This window comes from Colletotrichum jinshuiense, chromosome 10 (assembly GCF_051148585.1).
Source record: "Colletotrichum jinshuiense chromosome 10, complete sequence".
NCBI classification, from domain to species: domain Eukaryota; kingdom Fungi; phylum Ascomycota; class Sordariomycetes; order Glomerellales; family Glomerellaceae; genus Colletotrichum; species Colletotrichum jinshuiense.
Window position 1 is genome coordinate 2,594,677 of NC_139303.1, and position 20,459 is coordinate 2,615,135.

Consider the following 20,459-nt stretch of genomic DNA (forward strand, 5'->3'; position numbering starts at 1 on the left):
AAAATTGCATTATTTTTTCACCACCAAAAAGAAAGAAGAGACGGATGATACCACCGACCCCCCCGCCGGTCCTGGACATTTCGAACGCCGCGTGTTTTTGTTTTTCGGAGGATACTTTTATTGTACATTAAACTTTTTTGCGACGGAGGGGGGGACTTTGCTTTTTTATCATTATTAACGACATGGGACGACGGGCAAAATTTATGACAAGAGTTTAGTTTCCGACGGAAAGGGAGAGAGAGGGGGAGGGGTGGGAGATCTTGCTGGGATTGCCACACTTTGAGAAGAGCGGGCATTGAATTTCACGACAGGGGAACGGGTCGACCGCCAGACTCGGAAGAGGGAGGGAGGGGTGGAGGGATGGAGGAGAGAGAGAGAATAGAGGGTCAAGTCCAAGGGTCGACAGGGAACATGGACGATCCAGAACAGAGCGCTTGCTGCAGAATGAACGAAACCCACACACACGCACACACTTTGCCTACTCGTGACAGGTGCTGAGAAGAGAACGAGGGGGGCGACACTATTCCTCTTTTCCCCCCCTCGTCTGCTTCCTGCTTTTTCGCAGTGCATGCTGAAGCTTGGCTCCCTGCTGTCGCTCTAGGCCGCCTCGCCTCGCGCGTAGCCCATCCATGCCTTGCCTGCCCGCCTGCCCCGTGGTTCGTTTTGCCTCCTTCTGCGTCCTGCACTCGGAGCCCCGAAAGTGAGTCGACGAGTAGTTGGTGATATAACAAACCGCGTCCGTGCCCACACGTCCCTTCACCGAAGTTTATCTTGACCGCCGAACGGGAAAAACACCTAGTTTTCTTCAGCTATTAACCTGACGCTTGCTTGCTCTCCCTCGTCCGTTCATGCTCTCTCTCACACGCACACGCACACGCACACGCACGCGCACGCTCTCCATCCCGTCTAAGGCACCATTACTTGCACCGCACGCACGTCGTCTCCCTAGGGGTTTCATCCCGGCTTTATAGATTCATCGTCATAACCTATTTTCCCTTTTGTTGTAACTCTGGGGTTTTTTTATTATTACTCGTTCTTATTTTTCCTCATTACCAGTAGAGATTTGGGGAATTTCGCCTCATCATCCTTCTACATCCCAGCCACTCGGGGCCATTTTCCCGCGCAACGACCAAAACCGTCCGTCTTTTGCGGTCTTTTTCCCAGGACCCTTTCACCGCCGCCGCCCGTCCGCTCCCACCCCCGCGCCAAGGATCATCCCAACCCACTTACTCACCAACACCACCACACCCAACCACCCGCCCCTCCTTCAACATCACATCGTCACATCGCAGCACGCGCACAATGAGGGACCTCCCAGCCAGTCCCCCCCAAGGATCACCCGCGCTCGCGCCGCGCCGCTTATCAGAGGAGCTTGGTGATTTTTCCTTTTCGAGCGATGAGTACGACGACGAGGAAGAGGAGGAGGACGAGGATGATGAGAGCCGCGACGGCTTCGAGACCCCCGCCTCGTCGCGGTACGGCTCGCAGAGCGTAGACGGCTTCTTTGACGACGTGGACGCCTTCAAGCAGCAGCGCTTGCAGGACACGACGTCCGAGTCGGAGCGCACCGAGAGGAAGAATGGTGCCGAGGACGACGACGGCGACAGCCGCCCAGCCACCGCCGTCTCCATGCCGCCCTTTCGGCGCTCGTCGACGTGCCCCGTGCTCACCGACGACTTTTTGGCAAGCGCCGCCGATGAGGTTGTCAAGATCATGCCCAATCAGGCCGCGTTTATGAAGCGCATGGTCGAGGGGTGGAGGGAGATGGAGATCCAGCGGAGGTCGTCCGTGAGCACCACCATTTCGCCCATGTCGCCGGGGAGCGCAGCGTCGCCCGGCGCCGCCCCGGCGCCGCGGAGACCGCACACGGCCCCATCGCCAATGTACGCGCCCCAAATGTGCTTCGCGTCTTTCCCCCAGACCGTCCCGGAAAGGGACGAGTCGGATAGCCCGGCCGAGTCCGAGAGCAGCTACTCGGGCGTGGTGGACAGGGTCAGCAAGGTTGAGGAGACGTTGGTCGAGTTGAGGAATCTGGCGAAGCAGCAGGCGAGCGCCGCGATCGCGTCCATGTCGGCGTCCGTGGCCGAGCAGGATGCCAAGTTTGCGGCTGTGAACAAGTGCATCGACACTATCGGCAAGGTGTGCGAGCGGACGCCGGAGCCCGACTCCGATGCCCAGTATTTCAGGGACAAGGTGGATAAGAGATGCGTCAACGCCCTCGTCCAGATCTGTGAGATGTTTGCGCGCGAGGCTGCCGAGCAGGACGCTTTCCGGTTCGGGCCTGGGTTTCTGGAGGAGGAGAGTGAGGATGATGTGGAGTACGAGGGCGAGGATGAGGATGAGGATGAGAGTGAGGACGAGAGTGATGTAGAGAGTCGAGACGACGAGGATGAGGATGAAGACGAGGAGGCCCCCATAGACTCGGACCCGACTGAGTACGAGTCGGGAGACTTGCTCGGCCTATCACCGACAGTCGACTCTGACAAGACAATCCCATTCCCAACCCTGTCAAGACGGTCAACAACACCTACGCAACCAAAGACCACCGAACCGAGGATTGATGCACCCGATACCCCCCGCCGGCGTGCGCGGCTCGTTCGGGAGGCCAGAGCCGAGCTCGAGGCCCTTTACTCCGAGTGGGCCGAGCCCAAAAACTCGTATGAAGAACGCCATTCTAGGATCGTCTACGCCACGGAGGCGTACCACGCACGGCTTGTCGATATGCAATCCGCCCACGACTGCGAGTTCGAGTGGAGGAATGAGTTCAAGGCCTATCAAGAAAAGATGAGGAGCAGGGGCCCGTTTGGACCCGACGTCTGGACAGTCGTAGACTTGGCACTTCCATTAGCTCAGGGCTTGCTGAGCTCGCTGCTTTTAGTAGCCCACTTCTTCAGCATGGACACGTGGATGATGAAGTCCCAGTCATTTCTTTCCTTTGTCACTATTTGGGTCATGAGCCTGGTCATCCTGGCACGTTGGAGGGAGGTGAGAGACAGGGATCGGCTGTACGAGACCATGTTGCCTCCCGAGGCCAGAGAGATGCGGAAGAGGCACGAGCGTGAGCTGGTGCTTCTCAAGGCGGCCCACGATCGCGCCGTTCAACGACTATACCTGCCGGAACAACTATCACTGACGGGAGAAAAGAGTGGTTGAAATGTATACTATTAGAGTGTATTAGTAGGCCCACCGGTAGAGAATACACCCGGTAAAAAGTCCATCAGTTTCTAGGGTTTCATCCATTTCCCCATACCATGGTAGGAGTGTCCATGACACCGCCCGTGTGTCCGCCAACACCCAAATCTCGAAGCAAGCCGTCTACGGGATTGCGAGTCTGTCATGCCTCTCTTCAAGCGTTGTTTTCAACGGCTTGGGCGAGTACGGTGGTGCCGGCAAGAGAATGGCTGTCTCCTGGCTGTCTTGGGTTGGCTCTTTTCGAAGCGACCGTACCAAGACCTGTGTCAAGGGGATTGGTTCTTCGTCCCGCGTTCCATCCTGCCCGTGGCTCATTGAAGCGGGTTTGTTGGGCTGTGCAACCTGATCAGTGATCCGACACATCGGCAGAGAGAAAGTGCACAAGTTGTGGGTTTTCTTACATTGGTTGCGCCAGGGTTGACACGATCAGACGTTGAAGTGTTTGCCTCCACATCGCCTTTGCGGGTGCGAAAAGCACCCCTTACGCAATAGGAGAGAATGGACAGAGCAGAACAAGTGGCGCACAAGGCGACTGCCACCCAAACTGCAGGGTGCAGCTGATGATTTGACATGGCTCTAGGGTGCAGGTGGTGCTGTGGATAGCTGACGGATGTTTGCCCAAGACAAACAGTCTGTATCCGAATCTTGCCGACGTCCAAGAGTAAGGTAGTCTGTCGGAAGACTTGGAAACGTGACGTCGTCTATTTGATCGATGGTTAGTGGAGGAGGGCCCGATGCTTAATGTAGCTGATGCCAGTACGGTTTGGACGCGAGAACTCCAGGGTCGGGCTGGGCCAAAGAGAATGCAGACACATTGGATGGGCTGAAGTTGGGAGAAGGGAGAGGGAGGACCAGGTCGAACGTCATGGCTGGGAAGCTTTGTCATTCTGTGGGCGCTTGGCGTCTAAGCATCTCCTGAGGCAGGTTGAACCTGTGGTCTTGATCTTTCCCATACCGCGGTAGCCCTTTCCCCCTTCCCACCTAGTTCCTGGGTAGTTGATGCAATTCATGACCGGTGGTAAGAGCCCTTCGTACTGCCGTCGGTTCCTTCCACCTCGCCGTTCACCTTCCGCGAAAGGCAGAAGAGGAGAAAAGCGCAGTCGCGCTTCGATGCGTCCCTTGAACAGATGTCTTTTCCTTCCGCATTGCTCTTCTCCCCGAATACTTGAGACCCTTCCATGAATCTGGCGTGGCTGGCCGCTTCTCTCACAACGACGCCCGATTATGAACTTCCTTTTGAACGAAAGACTCTGGAAGTTTGAACCCGCCCTTCAGCCTCTGCATGTGCTTGACAGAGTCTTGCATGATGTCGTAGTCAAAATGGAAATCATAGAACCCTTCCGGGTTGGCTGTTCGCCGTGTCAGGCGGGTATGCCCCTTCAATAGCATTGGCAGACACTCACTTGGAATTAGGTCGACAGGGACAAACTCTGCGGCAGCCTCTCTGATCCTCTCCGCCTGATCCTGCGCCGCGTTGCTGAAGATGGTGACCGCGCTTGCCCTGTTCCTGCGAATCTCCTCAAACACCTCCAGCCTTTCTGGGATTTCGTCGGTTGTCGCAACGTCCGAGAGACAGATTCCCAGAGCAATGCCGTCCTCGATAGCCTGTGCACCGCCTTGGCCTTGGTCTGCATATGGTTTGTGAGCAATTCTTGCAAAAACTATTGGCACCTGGGACTACTCACGCGGGAGCATCGGATGAGCGGCATCTCCGATGAGTATCATCCTTCCCTTCTTCCATGTAGGGATGGGGGCCCTGTACAGTAAAGGCCATTGCTTGACTTCGCCTGCTTTGCTGCAAGCTGTCAGGTCGGTTCAATCTTGAAGATGGATTACAAGGGTCCTTACTGCAGCAACGCTAGCACGTTGGGATGAAAGTTTGAAAACCGCTCAAGGAGATGAGATCTGTCAACTGAGTCGTGCCAGTCTAAACGCCTTGTTAGCTATCCATCTCCTTGGACCAGCATGCAACAATGTGACAGTTGGTTTCCGTGAATGAAATATAGACTGACTTTCTTTACTCGAGGAGCCGACTTCGTTGTGGAAGATGCCGATGCAATTGAGAACCTCGCCGCTACCATCTGTCAGTAACGGGCTGCGATTCACTGTCCGCGATAGACAAACTTTCGACAGGGATAAGTGACGATTCTCTTTCCATCTCCGAGAAACATTCTGACGCCGCCGGCTGCTCCGTCAAACAGCTCGGCGACGACCGGGTCTGAGAGCACATCTGCCATTGGGACCAGGAAACGATAGCAGAAGTTGTCCTGTGCCGCCGGGAACGCAGGGTTAGGCGACCCCAGGATTGCCTCGACGCCGCCGCTGTGAATGCCATCCGCAACGACAACGAGATCCGCGGATACAGTTGTCCCGTCGCGGAGACTGAAAGAAGCAGACTCGGGGTCCTAAAAAGTCAGCATCCCACCACCTGCTTTCCCGAGACCTGGAAGAAGGACCCACGTAGCTCGTCACCTCGCTTCTCAGCTTGATGTTCAAGGGCGGGCCTACATCAGCCTCCGATGCCATGCGCTTCAGCTCGTGATGCAAGTCGACCCTGTGTGCAAAGTACCACGGCGAACCGTACTTCTCCCCGATCGCGCCCAGGTCGAGTTCATGGACCGTGTCCAAGGTATCCCCCGTAACGCGCCGACTGCCCCTGGCCACCACGAACTTTGCTCTCACGGGGTCCAGACCAAGCGCCAGCAATGGGCGCGACGCGTTAGTTTGCACGTTGATCGCGGCGCCGATCTCGTTATTCAGAGCCGACTTCTCGTAGATGGTTACGCGGTGACCCGCTCGTCGGAGTGAGATGGCGGCGGTCAGTCCGGCGATGCCTCCACCTATGATTGCGATGTCGAACATTTTGTGATTTTTCCAGTATACCACTTCGAGCCAAGCTAGCGAAAGAAGGCCGGAATGCCGCGCGGGGTTGGTTCCAGGTGGCTCGTTATAACTCGTGGCCTAGAGCGAAAGTTGAAGTGAGGTGGGCAGGGTGGTAAGGAGTCCGGCGCCAGCAAGTGGACGAACAGCCGACTTTATCCATTGCTTCCGAGCATTAGTTGGCTTACGATATGCGCCATTTCAGGGGGTATGATGCTGCGGCTGACGATGTTGTCTCACGAGCTGGCGCAGCTGATCTGCAAGCACTTGCAGGCCACTAAATCAGCCATCCTGAGTAGCGTGTGCCCTGAAAGGTTCATGTCTAATGAAGGGGCAGTCAAACAATCAATGATCCCAACGGCTTTTTGTTATTTTATTTTTTTATGTTTCGGCAAGCACATAGTTCCCGCTGCCAAAAGCTTATTTTAAAACTGCTACATTAAATTTCTGCCCAGCCCTTCGAATTTATATGAGGTTCTATTCTCGTACACTTGTGATGGATCTTGTCATTTTAGCCGATATGCATCGGACCGGACCGGTTGTGGGGAAGTCCTGGTAGGGTAGATTTACTTTGGGGCTGCAGCTCGAGCGGAACTTTTCCAGACCCTAGTGGAAATGACTTGCTAGTAGTGAAACGGGGAGCCTCTTTAAGTGGAAAGCCGCTTTAGTTGTACAACCATATATTATTACTACGCACATTGGAAACTGGCTCTGTTTATGTTGCATGGACGTTTTGAAGTTTGACAGCAAAGTAAGGTTTTACTGATAGGGGCTGATTTGAATGTTTCTAAAGACAAAAGAGTGTTTTTCTTTCTCCCCCTCCCCCTTTGAACACGCTGTTTGATGATCATTTAGGATCGTTTTGTTCGCTCATTCTTAAATTTCTCTATTCCTAAATTAGAACCAGAAATTTTGAGAACGGTCGAATGTTCGACGAGCAAGACGTAATTTCTGGATGCTATAAGATGCAAGTGACCTGTGGTCTGGTGCCAATTGCACTATGCAAGGAAGGCGCCCATCTCAAGCTTTACCTCGCCAAAAACAGGTTTGAACGCAAAGGCAAATAGCCAAAGCAAGAGCTTAGTTTTCGGTTTTTTCAGTTCCCGAAGATAACAATGCGAGGTCAGTACCACTAATGTTGGTCATCAAACCCGCCCCTCGTCGTTCTGTGTGTCTCGGATGAACTTCCTCCGACGCGGGGTCCTGGTGCTCGGGAGATGCCGACCTCTAGCGCCCTGGCTTGCTATTAATGAGGCCGTACTTAGATGGAAATCCCACTATCATACATTGCATTGTTTACAGAAAGGCCCCCTTCCAGAACGTGAAAATCATCCAGCGGAAATGTCCCAGTCAATCCCTCCACTCATCACGCTCGAGGAGCACTTCATCGCCCCGGATCTGTTTTCCGAGCTGTCCGACATCTACTCGGAGCAACTCAAGCATCTGCCCGAGGTGGCAGACCGTTTGCGAGATATCGGCCCACTCCGACTGGCCAATATGGACAAGAACCAGATCGCGCTGCAGATTGTGTCACACGCTCCAGGCTTGGGCAACAGACCTCTGAAATCCAGCCGCCTGGCCAACGACGAGCTGGCACGAGCCGTGCGGGCCAACCCACAGCGCCTCGCAGGGTTCGCCGTGCTTCCCATGGCGGAGCCCGAGGCGGCGGCAACCGAGCTTCGCCGTTGCGTCCAGGAGCTCGGGTTTGTCGGGGCACTGGTGGACGTTCATGTCGACGGCGTCCACTACGATGACCGCCGTTTCTGGCCGGTGTTTGTCGCAGCGGCGGAGCTCGACGTCCCCATCTACCTCCATCCAACATACCCGTCAGAAGGCCAGCGGTCTGCGTATGAGGGCCAGTTCGACCCCGGCGCCGCCCGAAGTCTCGGATCTAGCGGGTTTGGCTGGCACCAGGAGACCGGACTCGGGGTTCTCAAGCTGTTCGCCGCCGGGCTGTTTGACGCAGTACCGACGCTCAAAATTATCATCGGGCACTTTGGCGAGATGCTTCCGTTCATGATGGAGCGTGTGGAGAAGCTGTCCATCCGGTGGGGGCAGCGGCAACGATCCTGGCGCCAGGTGTGGAATGAGAACATCTGGCTCACGACAAGCGGGGTCTGGGGGATTGCCCCGATGGCCTGCATCCTGCGGAATACGCCCGTTGCTCACATCCTTTATAGCGTCGATTATCCGTTCGAGAAGAACGAAAACGGCTTGGCGTGGATCCGAGAGCTGCAGCAGAGTGGGCTGGTGACCGCAAAAGAGCTTGAGATGATTGCCCACCAAAACGCCGAGAAGCTCTTGCGAGTTAATGCAACGGCGGTTCCAAAAAGCACCTAGATCACGCTCCGTTCAACGAGAATCTTACTCAAGCTTGGAATAATGGATACATTCATAGTCTTCTTGCTCTGTGTTTCTATCTCGTGTGATTCTTATCAGACCCTGGCAGTCATAGCCGAGGCGCAAGCATTGAGATCCATTCAGTCGCAGTACACAGGCCACTGTCCCACATATGGTGCCACACCCAGCCAATAAGTCGCTTCAAAACCGCTTCTCGTATGATGTCCCAATGTCATTTAGTTGTTGAAGGGTACCAGACTTGAAGCATGCCCAAACCGGACCTATGAGCTGTAGGTAGGACGTTGAGCAATTCTATTTGATTCGTCCGGGGGTTCGGGACCGTACTCGTACCCCCTGGCGGCTCGAATCCCAGTCTACAGGTGCATATCAAGAGCCAACAGAGAGTCCAAATCGATTAAAAAGATGGCGGTTGCGTGGGCTTTCGTGTTTCTCTCTCGTTTCTAATACCTCTTCGGAACCACGATCTTGACCAGCTGCACCGCAACACCACCGTCATGTCCGCAGCTCCGAATCCCGTCGTGCCGTCGACCGGCTCCCCGCCCGCCAGCACTACCGCGCATACCCCAGGGCCTGCAGAGGATCAAATCATCGCTGTTAGTATCTATTTCGCTTGCGGAAAAGGCCGAGCATATCGGCCCAGTGCAGTGTGTGCTAATCCGAGCTTGCGGAAGGACCCTGCTATTCAAGACGAAACCGAGGATGAGGCTCTGGCCGAGACAGGAAGGTAAGCTCGTTAAAAAAGTGTTTGGTCGGAACTGGAGATGCTCACCAACCGAAGCATCACTTCGACTTCTACTGCATCATTGAGTGAAAGCATCAGCGAATACCGACGTATCCAAGGTCGGACGTACACCCAGAAAGTCGACTATTGGGCACCGAATGACGAAAGGCAAAACGAAGGTCTTGATATCAAGTATGCTTGCTGCTTGGCTCCAAAAAACTTACACGAAGTAAGCTAAACTTCGACGCAGTCATTACTGGGCTACGTTATTCCTCGGCGACAAGCTCTTCCTTTCCCCAATTGGCAACAGCTCGCAGGTAATGGATCAATCATTGGATAATCCGCATAGAAAAAACAAAAAGGCTTATACACCATAGATGGTTCTCGATGTTGGCACCGGAACAGGAATTTGGGCCATGTAAGTATATAAATGCTTGCCAGCACCGCGGGCCCCGCAATCAAGTGTGAGCGTTGGCTTACCAATAGTAGCGACTTTGCCGACGAGTTCCCTTCGGCTGAGGTCATTGGGGTTGACGTTTCGCCAATTCAGCCCTCGTGGGTCCCGCCTAACTGCAAGTTCCAGATAGACGACATCGATCAGCCATGGACGTGGCCCGCTAACCATTTTGACTTCATTCACATCCGCAACCTTGAAGGCTGCGTGTCTGACTGGAAAGCACTCTACAAAGAGGCATTTGAATGTCTCAAGCCTGGTGGTTATATTGAGATTAAAGAACATGACATCGAAATCCGATCTCAGGCCCAAGATGTGGATGACGACCATCCCTTTAGGACTTGGTATAATTCCCTCACGGAGGCATGCAGCAAGCTCGGAAAGACAGCAATGCAGTGTCGGGACAATGGTCTCGTTAAAAGTCTCCAGGCTACTGGGTTTGTCGATATTGTCGAGAAGAAGTGTCGGATCCCCGTCGGGCCTTGGGCCAGTGATCCCACCTTGAAAGAGGTTGGGGCGGGCTTGCTAGCATTTCTCGATCAGTCGCTTGAGGGGTTTGGGACTTTTCTCCTGAAAGAAGTGCTGGGCTGGGAATATGCAGAGGTTCTGGTTTTGATGAGCGAGTTTCGGAAAGCTATCAAGGACCCCAAGCTTCAGCCAGTGATGGACCTGTATGTGCACTTGTCTTTGAACCCACGCGAGTAGTCTGCTGACATCAAACAGACATATCGTGTACGCCCGCAAGCCGGAAGAATCCAAGTAAGAATGATAAAGGGCGTCTCGAGTACTTGTGCGCAATGCACTATCCCATGTTTTTAATATTAAAGTCGATGGCTGGCCTAGACCTACTTACTCTAATTGGCGATCTAGAAATAGCTCAAGAGACCATAGACGCACGCATAGCATTTACAGCAACCAAGACGAGAAAACCCGAAAGTTATATTTAAGAGATAATAGTGACTTGCTTTCTACATATCCTTGCCGAATCCCCCTTTCAGTGGAGAACTGGGGCCGCAGTGATGAGTCTAGATGCCAGTAGATAGAGCACAAGCTCCTAAGCGAGCCGCATAGCCGACAGGACGAAACTGGTAATCTCTATCGTTCCGTTTTCGGAACAGCTTTTGATTGGGCTTCCGTTCCACCAATTGATTAGTTAAGAGAGGGTTTGCCATGGCAGTGGCTGTGAACAAGAAATCGCGGCGTCCTGGTTGGTCCATTCTCCGGGGTTTGAATCTGCCCGTTGGTCGTTCGTTATTGCTAGTCATGGAACAACAAGTGGACCATCGTATTGAATAGCGTCAAAGATAACATTCGCCATGGCTGGATATTTATCCTCGAATGGCTATCAGGTATCACTCAATGAAAGGGTGCCAGTGCAGAACCGTTGCATCTGTGTAATCCTCAAACCCCGGTGTCGGATTCGTACTTACGATGCCACGTACCGCTATTCCCCGCGGTTGGCATTGGGGGGCATCCGGTTTTATGGGTGACATGATGATAATCCGTGATTGGTTCGTGTGCAAGAGGAGGTCGTCGGGTCCTACTGGCAAACCCGTCTCCGTCTCAAGATTCATCATGTTGCCGCTGCGCCACACGAGTAATGGGCACCGGGGCCCCGGTTAGACCCCGCGTCACTTGGTAATACTGGACGGACCATTCGCCGCCTACCAACCAGCCGTCACCCTCCCGTCAAGGAGCGGAGTCATCCGTCTGGCGAGGCGATGCCATCACGATGGAGCGATACCGAACCCGAGACCGACCCCCACAGGCCGAACCCCTCGAACAGCCACGCATCATGATACTGGGGGGAGAGCTGCACTAGGAAAGAAAGCTTTGATCACCAGCGGGCCGCAACAGCCACAATGATCCACGCCCATGTCAGCACTCTGCTGAATTGCCCGGTAATTCCAGTGAAACGCCATGGGGTGGAGCCCAGTCCCTCCAAAGAAGAAGGAATGCGAGCGGGAAAATGGGATTGATCGCCGCCTCCCATACGCCATCAGTTTGCGAGATGGGACTTGGAAGAAACCGAGCCAAGACCATGTTCAAACGAGACCAGTTCTTGAGATAGAAGCCCCCGCTTTTAAGGCTTGGACCGTCGGTTGTCGTACTCGCTTTCGTCTGAAGTAATTGTAGATAAAAACTAGCGAGATGGAACGCCCTTGCCAGCAGTTAAAAGTTGAGCTGTCAGGTCCCCTTTTTGAACACGCCGTCCTCGAACAGTTTGCTTTTCTCTATCTCACTGTTGCAATCTTAGGCTTACAGACGAGAGATTGTACACAACATGGCGCTTCTATCCTTTGGCATAGTCAATACTCTTGGCGCTCTAGCCGGCCTAGTAAGCTTTCCCTCCCGCCCCTTGCCGGCAGTTGAGCATAGTTGAGCCAACAGTTAATCTAACAAACTTTCCGCAATAGGTAATCGCCTACGGCCTCGCCCACGCCCTCTACAACCTCTTTCTCCACCCTCTCCGAAAGTTCCCCGGCCCGATATGGATGCGCGTCTCCCGAGCCCCGTTCTGCTACAAGCTCCTCACGGGGACGCTCCCCTTTGACATGCTCGACCTGCACAACCGGTACGGCCCCGTGGTGCGCATCGCGCCCGACGAGCTCGCGTTCCACGACTCGCGCGCATGGAAGGACATCATGGGCCACAAGACCCAGGGCGGCGCCGAGATGGAGAAGTCGCAAAAGTTCTACCGCTCCGTCCCCGGCGCGCCGTCCGACATTGTCAACTCGGGCCGCGAGGAGCACACCGCCCTGCGCCGCTCGCTGGCGCACGGCTTCAGCGAGCGCAGCATGCGCGACCAGCAGCCCATGATCAAGAGCTACGTCGACCTGCTCATCCAGCGGCTTCACGAGCACGGGGCCAAGGGCGCCAAGGCCCTGGACCTGGCGGCGTGGTACAACTACACGACCTTTGACATCATCGGCGATCTCGCCTTTGGCGAGGCATTCGGATGCCTCGACGGTTCCGACTACCACCCGTGGGTGCGGTCGATCTTCCAGATGGCGCGGCTGGGTACGGTGCTGCAGACGGGCACCCACTACCCCTTTGTGCTGAAGCTCATGATGGCCATGGTTCCCGAGAAGGCGAAGCGTGAGAGAGCGCATCACGAGGAGTTCACCGAGGCGAAGCTGCGGCGACGCATGGACCTGGGCCAGGAGCGACCGGATCTACTTGAGAGTTTGCTGCGGAAGAAGGATGACTGGGTACGTTGTTTTCCCAACGGGAGCAGCCTTGAATGAAAACGAGGCAATGGAACTAACGACACTGCAGAACATGACTTTCGACAAGCTCAAGGCCAACAGCAGCATCCTCATCATCGGCGGATCCGAAACCACGGCAACGCTGCTTTCCGGCGTCACATACTACCTGCTCATGAACCCCGCCGCCCTGCAGAAATTGACAGAAGAGGTCCGCAGCTCGTTCAAGGACGAGAGCGAAATCGACTTCCAATCCGTCAGCAACCTGCCCTACCTTCTGGCGTGCCTTGACGAGGCGCTCCGTCTGTACCCCCCGGTGCCCATTGGGCTGCCGAGAATCGTCCCGAAAGGCGGCGCAACCATTGCGGACCACTATGTTCCCGAGGGCGTAAGTTGAAAGGAAACCCCCGTGTTTGGCTGGACATGATGGCTGACATTACGGGCACAGACGACCGTCTCCGTCTACCAGTGGGCCATGTACCACTCCGAGAAGAACTTCAAGGACCCTTACGGATTCCATCCCGAGAGATGGATGCAAGACCCTGCATTCGCCACCGACAACAAGGAGGCGTTCCAGCCCTTTCACCTCGGGCCCCGCAACTGCATTGGCAGGAAGTGAGTGATACCCAAACCAAATACAGCCGAGTGTAGCAGAAACAACTACGAGATGCAGTTGCTAACATGGATGTGCTCATAGCCTGGCATATGTCGAGATGCGCCTCATCCTTGCCCGCATGTTGTGGAACTTTGACATGAAGATCGCCAACGACAGTCTTGACTGGGCTGGCAGGCAGAAGATTTACTTGCTGTGGGAGAAGGGTCCTCTGAACGGTTACCTGACGCCGGTCGAGCGCTCTTGAAGAAGCGATGCTGCGGGAATATCCTTCGCGGTACTGGCATGAGACGCTAGCACGCAGTCTGCTCAGTGGTCGCATTCGTCGGCATCACCCCCTGCCCCCTTGGAGCGTTTCGGGGAATATCAGATATAGGCTGCGAGCCACCTTTACTACCGTATTTTCTATCTGTAATGAGCAGCGTGTATTCGTGCATCATAGAATGAACGTCTCGGAATGAATAGAGTTGAATTTTAGTTAATTAAATCACCCAACAATGCGACTTTCCCCCCTCGTCAGTATCGGTTGATCAATTACTATTCTGACGCTCCGCTTGGTCGCAGAACGAGTGGTTCAACATACTTATTGGCCACGAGGGTCGGTTACCCAAATAGGCCAAGTGATTGAATGTTTGCTTCATCTGAGTGGATGACACTCTTACCGTGGAAGACGAGCATTAAGCTACAATCCTTGCTCAGCTTACCTACCCTATTCGCTGGATGGCAATACGCCGAAAAGCTCCGAATGTAAAATCCAAAAGATTGGCAGTCTTCACTGCATCTCTCACTCATTCAAAGAGTGTACAGTGAAGAAGCACGCAAACCTACTATTTGGGACTGTAGTGAAGTGGAAAAATGAGACGTCACTTCAACTTTTTGCGTGGGTTAAAACGCAGTGAAGTGAAGAAGCATGCAGGAGTTTAGCGAATAGGATGCTACAATAAAAATGGGTGTACTTTTTACTCTGTTCTCTTGGAGTGAGTTAATAATGCAGTGAATCTGAATAGGGAACGTGCGGCTCTATCCCAACCCCTGTATCCGTCTACTGCTGACAGGACCCTCGATCAGATCTTGCTTTCACAGCAATTTTAACACACGCAAAGAGCGCAAAGTGAGGCGTACACCATCATTCTAGTTTATCCTATTCGCTAGAAAGTAACGCTTGTTCGCTATGAGCCCTTTTTATTGTAGCATCCTATTCGCTAGGCTGCAGATCCAGTCTCGACTGCGGACATCTCGCATTCACAGCAATATTAACACACGCAAAGGACGCAAAGTGAGGCGTACACCATCACTCTAGATTACCCCATTCGCTAGAAAGTAACGCTTGTCCCCGAGTGGTCAATTTCACTGCGTTTTTAACTCACGCAAACAGCGTACAGTAGCGTGTACTTTTTGCCCCAGCCCCTCATAGCCCAGTAGCGGCGCATGTCAAATCATAGAAACTGGTCAAAGCCTGGCCGACAGACAAGCTGTGCACTAAGGCTGCAAAACCAAACCATTGTCCCAGTGCATGGGGCGGCACTACAACTGATAAAACACTCTGAAACTCCCACCTGTTGGTATGCTCACTACAATTTTACCTCCCCCGAAAGACATCACACTCTTACGACACATACACGCACAGGAACGGCAAAAGTCAGCATTGTTTAAAACAGGAAATTTCTCATGGCAGAGATTTGGTTCTAGGATATCTATTAAGAGTAACAATGACAAGGGAATGTACCAGCTCTACAAAGTCAGGTAGAGGAGATTTTGAATACACGGGGACTTTTTGACCGCCATCCTTGCTGATCAACGGGATCACAATCCCCCTCAAGTGCACTGATCTGACAAGATCTCCCAGTGAAACAGATGTAAAGAATCCATCTTGCAGGTTTGCACCCGAGCTCTCCTCTCTAAATGGCTCGTTCATATACACACACACGAAACCTCCGCGCTTCATTTTCGTTTTTCATTCTCTCATGTCGAATAAAAAGTATTTTAGCGTCACGCCTTACTCGGTCTTCTTCTTGCCAAAGAGGCCGCCCTTCTTCGGCACTCTCGCCAGCCAGTACAGGCCCAGGGCGCCGAAGACGTTCAGGATGATGTAGACCCAGGTGATACCAAAGTTCCTCCACCGGTCGGCGTAGTCACTCTTGACACTGGCCAGGAACACGTTGGTGTCCTGGATAGTGCAGAACTGGCAGTCGGTGGTAGCGTTGTTATCACTAAGATATCCACCGGCAGCTTGCATGTAGGTGTCGAGGAACTCGAAGCAGGTAGATCCCGAGGGCGGGTCGAAGTGCAAGAATTCGTTGGCAGCGCATACAACCTCCGTGTTGGCAACAGCTGTTGATAACATGCCCGAAACGATGTACGTGAATGGCGATACACGGTACATGAAGATCCAGAAGCGAGGGATGGAGTCGGGGTTGGCGAGGACACCGCAGAAGATGAGGCAGAGCATGAAGAGTAAGTTGGCAATGTTGCCACCAGCCTCGGCAGTCTCGAACCCGGCAATCATGAAGTCGGTGAAGGTAGACGTGAAGAGGAGGAAGACGAGCAGGTACAGGAACATCAGCGCGCCGCGCTCCGTAACCTGGTCGGCGGGGATTGCGTTCTGGTACAGACCGACAGGGTAGTACCAGCAGAAGTACATGATCACTGCCATCAGGCTGTTCCACGGCAGCTCGACAATGATCTGGCTGAGCATGAAAACCTTCCACCCGTACACCTTGGAGGGGCGCTCGCGCACCTCATACAAGGACCGCTGGATGACGAAATGGGGCATGGTTTGCTGGACAAGCTGGCCGAAAACAGTGAGGAGGTTGAAGATGGCGAACATTTGGTTTTGAAGACCTTGCTGGGTGTTGGGGGCTTTGAAGAAAACGAAACCGATGAAGGCCGCGACAAGGGTGCAGAGCGCAGTCTTGGCGTAGATATAGGACGGGGTTCTCCAGTACTGTTGGAAGACACGGTGGGTAACCTCCTTCAGCTGGCCGAAGAAGGGGGCGGCGAATTCGCGGTAGCTGGTCTTGTCCTCGGTGACGGGCATCTGCTCGCCACGCTCGGCCTTGAGTCTCTGCAGTTCGGCCTGGACCTCGGTGTACTCGTTGCTGCTGCGCCAGGCCTGGTGCCAGTCGACGTCAGTGTGAGAACCGGGAGCGGCACCGATAACCTCCAACATCCACTCGGCAGGGTTGGCATCGCTGGGGCAAGGGAAGCCGCCATTGCGCTCAAAGTAAGAGGTCATGACCTTGGAGTTTTCGCCAATGTCACCGAAGTAGACAGTCCTGCCGCCCTTGGCAAGGAAGAGGAGACGGTCGAAGCGCTGGAAGAGCATGGCGGAAGGCTGGTGGATAGTGCAAAGAATGGCTTGACCGCTCTTTGTCAACTTCTCCAAGAGATCGAGAATGGCCCAGGAAGTCTGCGAGTCAAGACCGGAAGTAGGTTCATCGACGAAGAGCAACAAAGGAGGCTTAGCGACAAGCTCGACACCAATGGTCAGACGCTTGCGCTGTTCGACGTTGAGACCTTCACCAGGGACACCGACAACGGCGTCGGCGTACTCCTCCATATCCAAAAGCTTGATGACCTCTTCGACGTAGTCGAGCTTCTCCTGCTTGGGGACGTGTTCAGGCTGACGGAGGAGGGCACTGAAAGTGAGAGCCTCGCGGACGGTGGTGGTCTGCAAGTGCAAATCCTGCTGCTGGACGTAACCGGTCTTGCGCTGGAACGAGGCATCACGGTGCCAGCCATCGACCAACATCTCACCCGTAATGACACCCATCGAGGTACGGTCAGCCAAGCAGTCAAGCAGAGTTGTCTTGCCGGCGCCGGAAACACCCATAAGAGCGGTCAGAGTACCGGGCTTGACCCAGCCATCGACGTGATCCAAGATGCGCCTCGTCTCGTTCTTGATTTGGACCTCGTAGCAGACATCGTTCCAGTGGAAGGTGGACTTCTGCTCCTCAATGAAACCGTTGTTCTTCTCATTGACACGGTGGCGATCAGCAGTAGTGACGGGCCCAACACGAATATCCTCAGGATCGTCCGAGTGCTTCTCCTTGAGAGCGGCAGGCTTGTATCCACGACGGAACACGAGGACCTCGCCCTTGGACTTCTTCTCAGAGACCAACTCGGCCGTGATCATGTAGGTAGCCAAGAAAAAGAGCATGAAGGCGATGAGGATACCAAAGTTGCGCCAGCGGTTGCCATACTCGTAACGGAAGCCAGATCCAACATAGTCATCACCGTTGACATAGTCAAGACCGGCAACGGAACCAATGGCACTGCACACGCGCTGAGCAGAGGGGAGGTTCTCGTATCCAGGAATCTTGGAGTTGGGGACGAACTGGCTCTCCGAGCACTTGAAGTTGCGGCCGTGGAACTCGTTGACAATGAGCGACTCGAAAGAGTAGGCCAGAGGGTCGAGGTAGTTGAGCCAACGGCACCAGTCCAGCATGTAGTCGATTGGAATGACGAAACCGGTGAAAATGACGAGGTCCAGGATCAAGATGGCAGCAGGAACCATGGCTTGCGACAGAGTTCGCGAAGACGAGGCGATTGTGCGGAAGATCATGGACATTGTCAAGACGGTGAAGAATGACATCAGGAGGAAGAAGAAGAAGGCTCCGGGCTCGCGGCGGAGGTTCGTTATGAAGTACAATATCAGGTTGAATACGAGGGTGTTCATGACCTTGTACGGCATGTCGCACAACATCGATGCGACAGCTTCGGCGGACGGGTGGTACAGGGCGTAACGGGCGTGCTTCTCGACGATCGGGCGTTGGGCATACAGGGTGAGAATCTGGGAATAGTCAGCAAACAATATTCATGGCAAATAGGCCGATTGTGGGATGCATACCTCGAGAGCACTGGAGAAGGCGTTCATGAGAAGAGCAAAGAAGAGGAGGGCACCACGTTGGAAGAAACTCTCAGTGTCCTCCTGCAAGTTGTAGAAGACACTGCCAATGATGAGACCCATGGCGACGTTTCCGATGAGAGAGCCAACGGTGATACTGGGATCACCGATGAGACGCTTCCATCCACGCCACAGGCACAGCTGGACCTGCTGCATGTATGACAGCGTAAAGGGAGACTTGGCACGCTGACCCTTGGCCTGCTGGGCCTTCTTGGAGGCGCGGAAGGCCTCGGCATCGGGGCCGTTGAGAGGGTGAGTCTGCTTGTACTCCTCGATCTCGGCCTGCAGGGCAGTGTAGTTGGGGCTGTTCTTCCAAGCAACGGCGAATTCGTCGGGAGTGCGAGGCACCTTGCTCTCCCAACCCTGGCGAACGTGACGCTCCAGGGGACTGGTCATGGAAGTAAGGAAATCGGGGGTGGTGGCACGGGCAGGGCAGTCGTATCCAAGGTCAATGAAGTATTGCCTTGCCTCGGTGGCCTTGCCGAAGAAAATCTGGCGACCCTCGTACAAGACGGCAACCTTGTCAAACAGGTCGTAGGCGCTCTGAGGAGCCTGGTAGATGGACACACAGGCAGTGTTGTCGAAGAGCTCGGTTTGCAGGCGAAGGGTCTTGCAAAACTCGATGGCGTTGGCGGAATCCAAACCACGGGTAGAGTTGTCCCAGCACTGCAGCGGGGCACCGGAGAGGGCAGCCTCGGCAATAGTGACACGCTTGCGCTCACCACCGGACACACCACGAATGTACTCGTTACCAACGCGAGTGTTGATAGTGTGGGAAATGCCAAACAGGGCCATGACGACGTCCCGCAGGTGCTGGGCGAAAGTGTTCTTGTCGATGCCTTCGGGCAGTTGACGGGGCTGACGGGCGCGGGCGGCGAAGGTCAGGGTATCGCCAACAGACAGTTGGGGAAAGTGAACATCCACTTCGGCCGTGTAGATGGCCTCGCCTCGGTGCTGGGTGTGCATCTCCTTCGCAGTCATTCCTAGAGCTCGTTAGCTACATGTTTTACACGATGTTACGCACAAAAAGTGGAGGTGACTGCGTCTTGCAGGGTGACACCAATCACAACGGAACACCCGCACCCCGAGCTTAAAGGATTCTGCCACTTACCCTGGTAGTTGAAGTAGGAGCTGTCGTCGGTGTAGAGACCGTTTGTCTCACCAGCAATGGTCTTGAGGAAGGTCGAGCAACCGGAACCCGGGGGGCCCAAAACGACCAACATCTCGCCCTTGCGAACGAGACCGTCAAAGTTGCGGAGAATGTCGATTCTCGTCTTGCCACCACCGGTGAACTTGCGCGCCAGGCCGGCAACGCTGAGCCAGATGTTGCCGACATCCTTCTGGTAATCCGTAGCCTGACCGAAGCCAAAGACGTTGAGGTTCTGGAACGCGACACCCGAGGTGCGGAAGGAGGCGCCGTTCTGCTGGACGAGATTGACAATGGCGCGAGCCCAGGAGCGGCCATGGAAGTTGGGGGAGTTGGGGTTCAGCTCGGAGTTCTCGTCGGCGAAGAAGGGGTTACCGGTGCTCGCGGCGCCGGTGCCCGATGCGTGGGAGTATTTGCGGGCGAGCGACTGGACCAGCGACTGGCGGCGCTCCATCTCGGAATCCTCATCGTCCTCGAGGGACCCGATCTTCTCGCTGCCTCGGGGGGTCGAGGGCTTGCCACCGACCTCGGTTACGGAAGTGGCGGCGGTGTCGGTGTTTTGGTTTGCGGCAGCGATATCATCCTCGTCGTGGTGGTTGCTGCGGCCAGAGCCAATGGGCACGCCAGAAGTCTGAGCTGTGCTATCGTTATTGGGGATGGAAGCCATCCCGGCGAAAGCCATGGGCGCGAACGGTCGCGGGAGCGGAATAAGCCGCAATCCCAGAAGTCGGCGTTGCGCTTGTCAGACGGAGAGTGCCGTTGTTGGTATGCCGGGTGTACAAGGACCACCCGCTCGGCACTGATGGACGGGTTCTTCTCGTTTAGTCGCCTCCTTATGGCGTGGGTATCAGAATTAGGTTGGGTATTAGATACTAAGAGTCCAGTGAAGGACTGGGGAGTAGGAATTAAGGACCGACGCGAAAAGAAGGGAGGGAGAGGACGGGGGAGGCGAAGGAAGTTGAAGATGGTGGACGGAAAG

At 54.6% G+C, this 20,459-nt stretch overlaps 6 protein-coding genes across 6 annotated transcripts; 4 read left to right on the forward strand and 2 right to left on the reverse strand.

Annotated features, from left to right (window-relative positions):
- Positions 1-1,302: 1,302 nt before the first annotated feature.
- Positions 1,303-3,153, forward strand: EsH8_X_000660 (uncharacterized protein; the record flags this gene model as incomplete). The annotated part of the gene is made up of 1 exon (XM_083274748.1): positions 1,303-3,153. The coding sequence occupies one exon, from the start codon at positions 1,303-1,305 to the stop codon at positions 3,151-3,153; it is 1,851 nt and encodes a 616-aa protein (XP_083120140.1).
- Positions 3,154-4,398: 1,245 nt separating this feature from the next.
- Positions 4,399-6,054, reverse strand: EsH8_X_000661 (FAD-dependent oxidoreductase; the record flags this gene model as incomplete). Its single annotated transcript, XM_083274749.1, has 6 exons — positions 4,399-4,541; positions 4,596-4,820; positions 4,878-4,979; positions 5,205-5,266; positions 5,317-5,597; positions 5,653-6,054. The coding sequence occupies 6 exons, from the start codon at positions 6,052-6,054 to the stop codon at positions 4,399-4,401; spliced, it is 1,215 nt and encodes a 404-aa protein (XP_083120141.1).
- A 1,359-nt stretch (positions 6,055-7,413) lies between these two features.
- EsH8_X_000662 (amidohydrolase family protein) lies at positions 7,414-8,412 on the forward strand (the record flags this gene model as incomplete). Its single annotated transcript, XM_083274750.1, has 1 exon — positions 7,414-8,412. The coding sequence occupies one exon, from the start codon at positions 7,414-7,416 to the stop codon at positions 8,410-8,412; it is 999 nt and encodes a 332-aa protein (XP_083120142.1).
- Positions 8,413-8,927: 515 nt separating this feature from the next.
- Positions 8,928-10,371, forward strand: EsH8_X_000663 (class I SAM-dependent methyltransferase; the record flags this gene model as incomplete). Its single annotated transcript, XM_083274751.1, has 7 exons — positions 8,928-9,026; positions 9,105-9,157; positions 9,212-9,346; positions 9,405-9,471; positions 9,532-9,572; positions 9,644-10,279; positions 10,332-10,371. 7 exons carry the CDS (start codon positions 8,928-8,930, stop codon positions 10,369-10,371), a joined length of 1,071 nt encoding a protein of 356 aa, XP_083120143.1.
- A 1,521-nt stretch (positions 10,372-11,892) lies between these two features.
- EsH8_X_000664 (cytochrome P450) lies at positions 11,893-13,674 on the forward strand (the record flags this gene model as incomplete). Its single annotated transcript, XM_083274752.1, has 5 exons — positions 11,893-11,946; positions 12,026-12,820; positions 12,888-13,202; positions 13,263-13,429; positions 13,512-13,674. 5 exons carry the CDS (start codon positions 11,893-11,895, stop codon positions 13,672-13,674), a joined length of 1,494 nt encoding a protein of 497 aa, XP_083120144.1.
- Positions 13,675-15,423: 1,749 nt separating this feature from the next.
- Positions 15,424-20,162, reverse strand: EsH8_X_000665 (uncharacterized protein; the record flags this gene model as incomplete). Its single annotated transcript, XM_083274753.1, has 3 exons — positions 15,424-18,219; positions 18,277-19,316; positions 19,445-20,162. 3 exons carry the CDS (start codon positions 20,160-20,162, stop codon positions 15,424-15,426), a joined length of 4,554 nt encoding a protein of 1,517 aa, XP_083120145.1.
- Between the last annotated feature and the right edge of the window lie 297 nt (positions 20,163-20,459).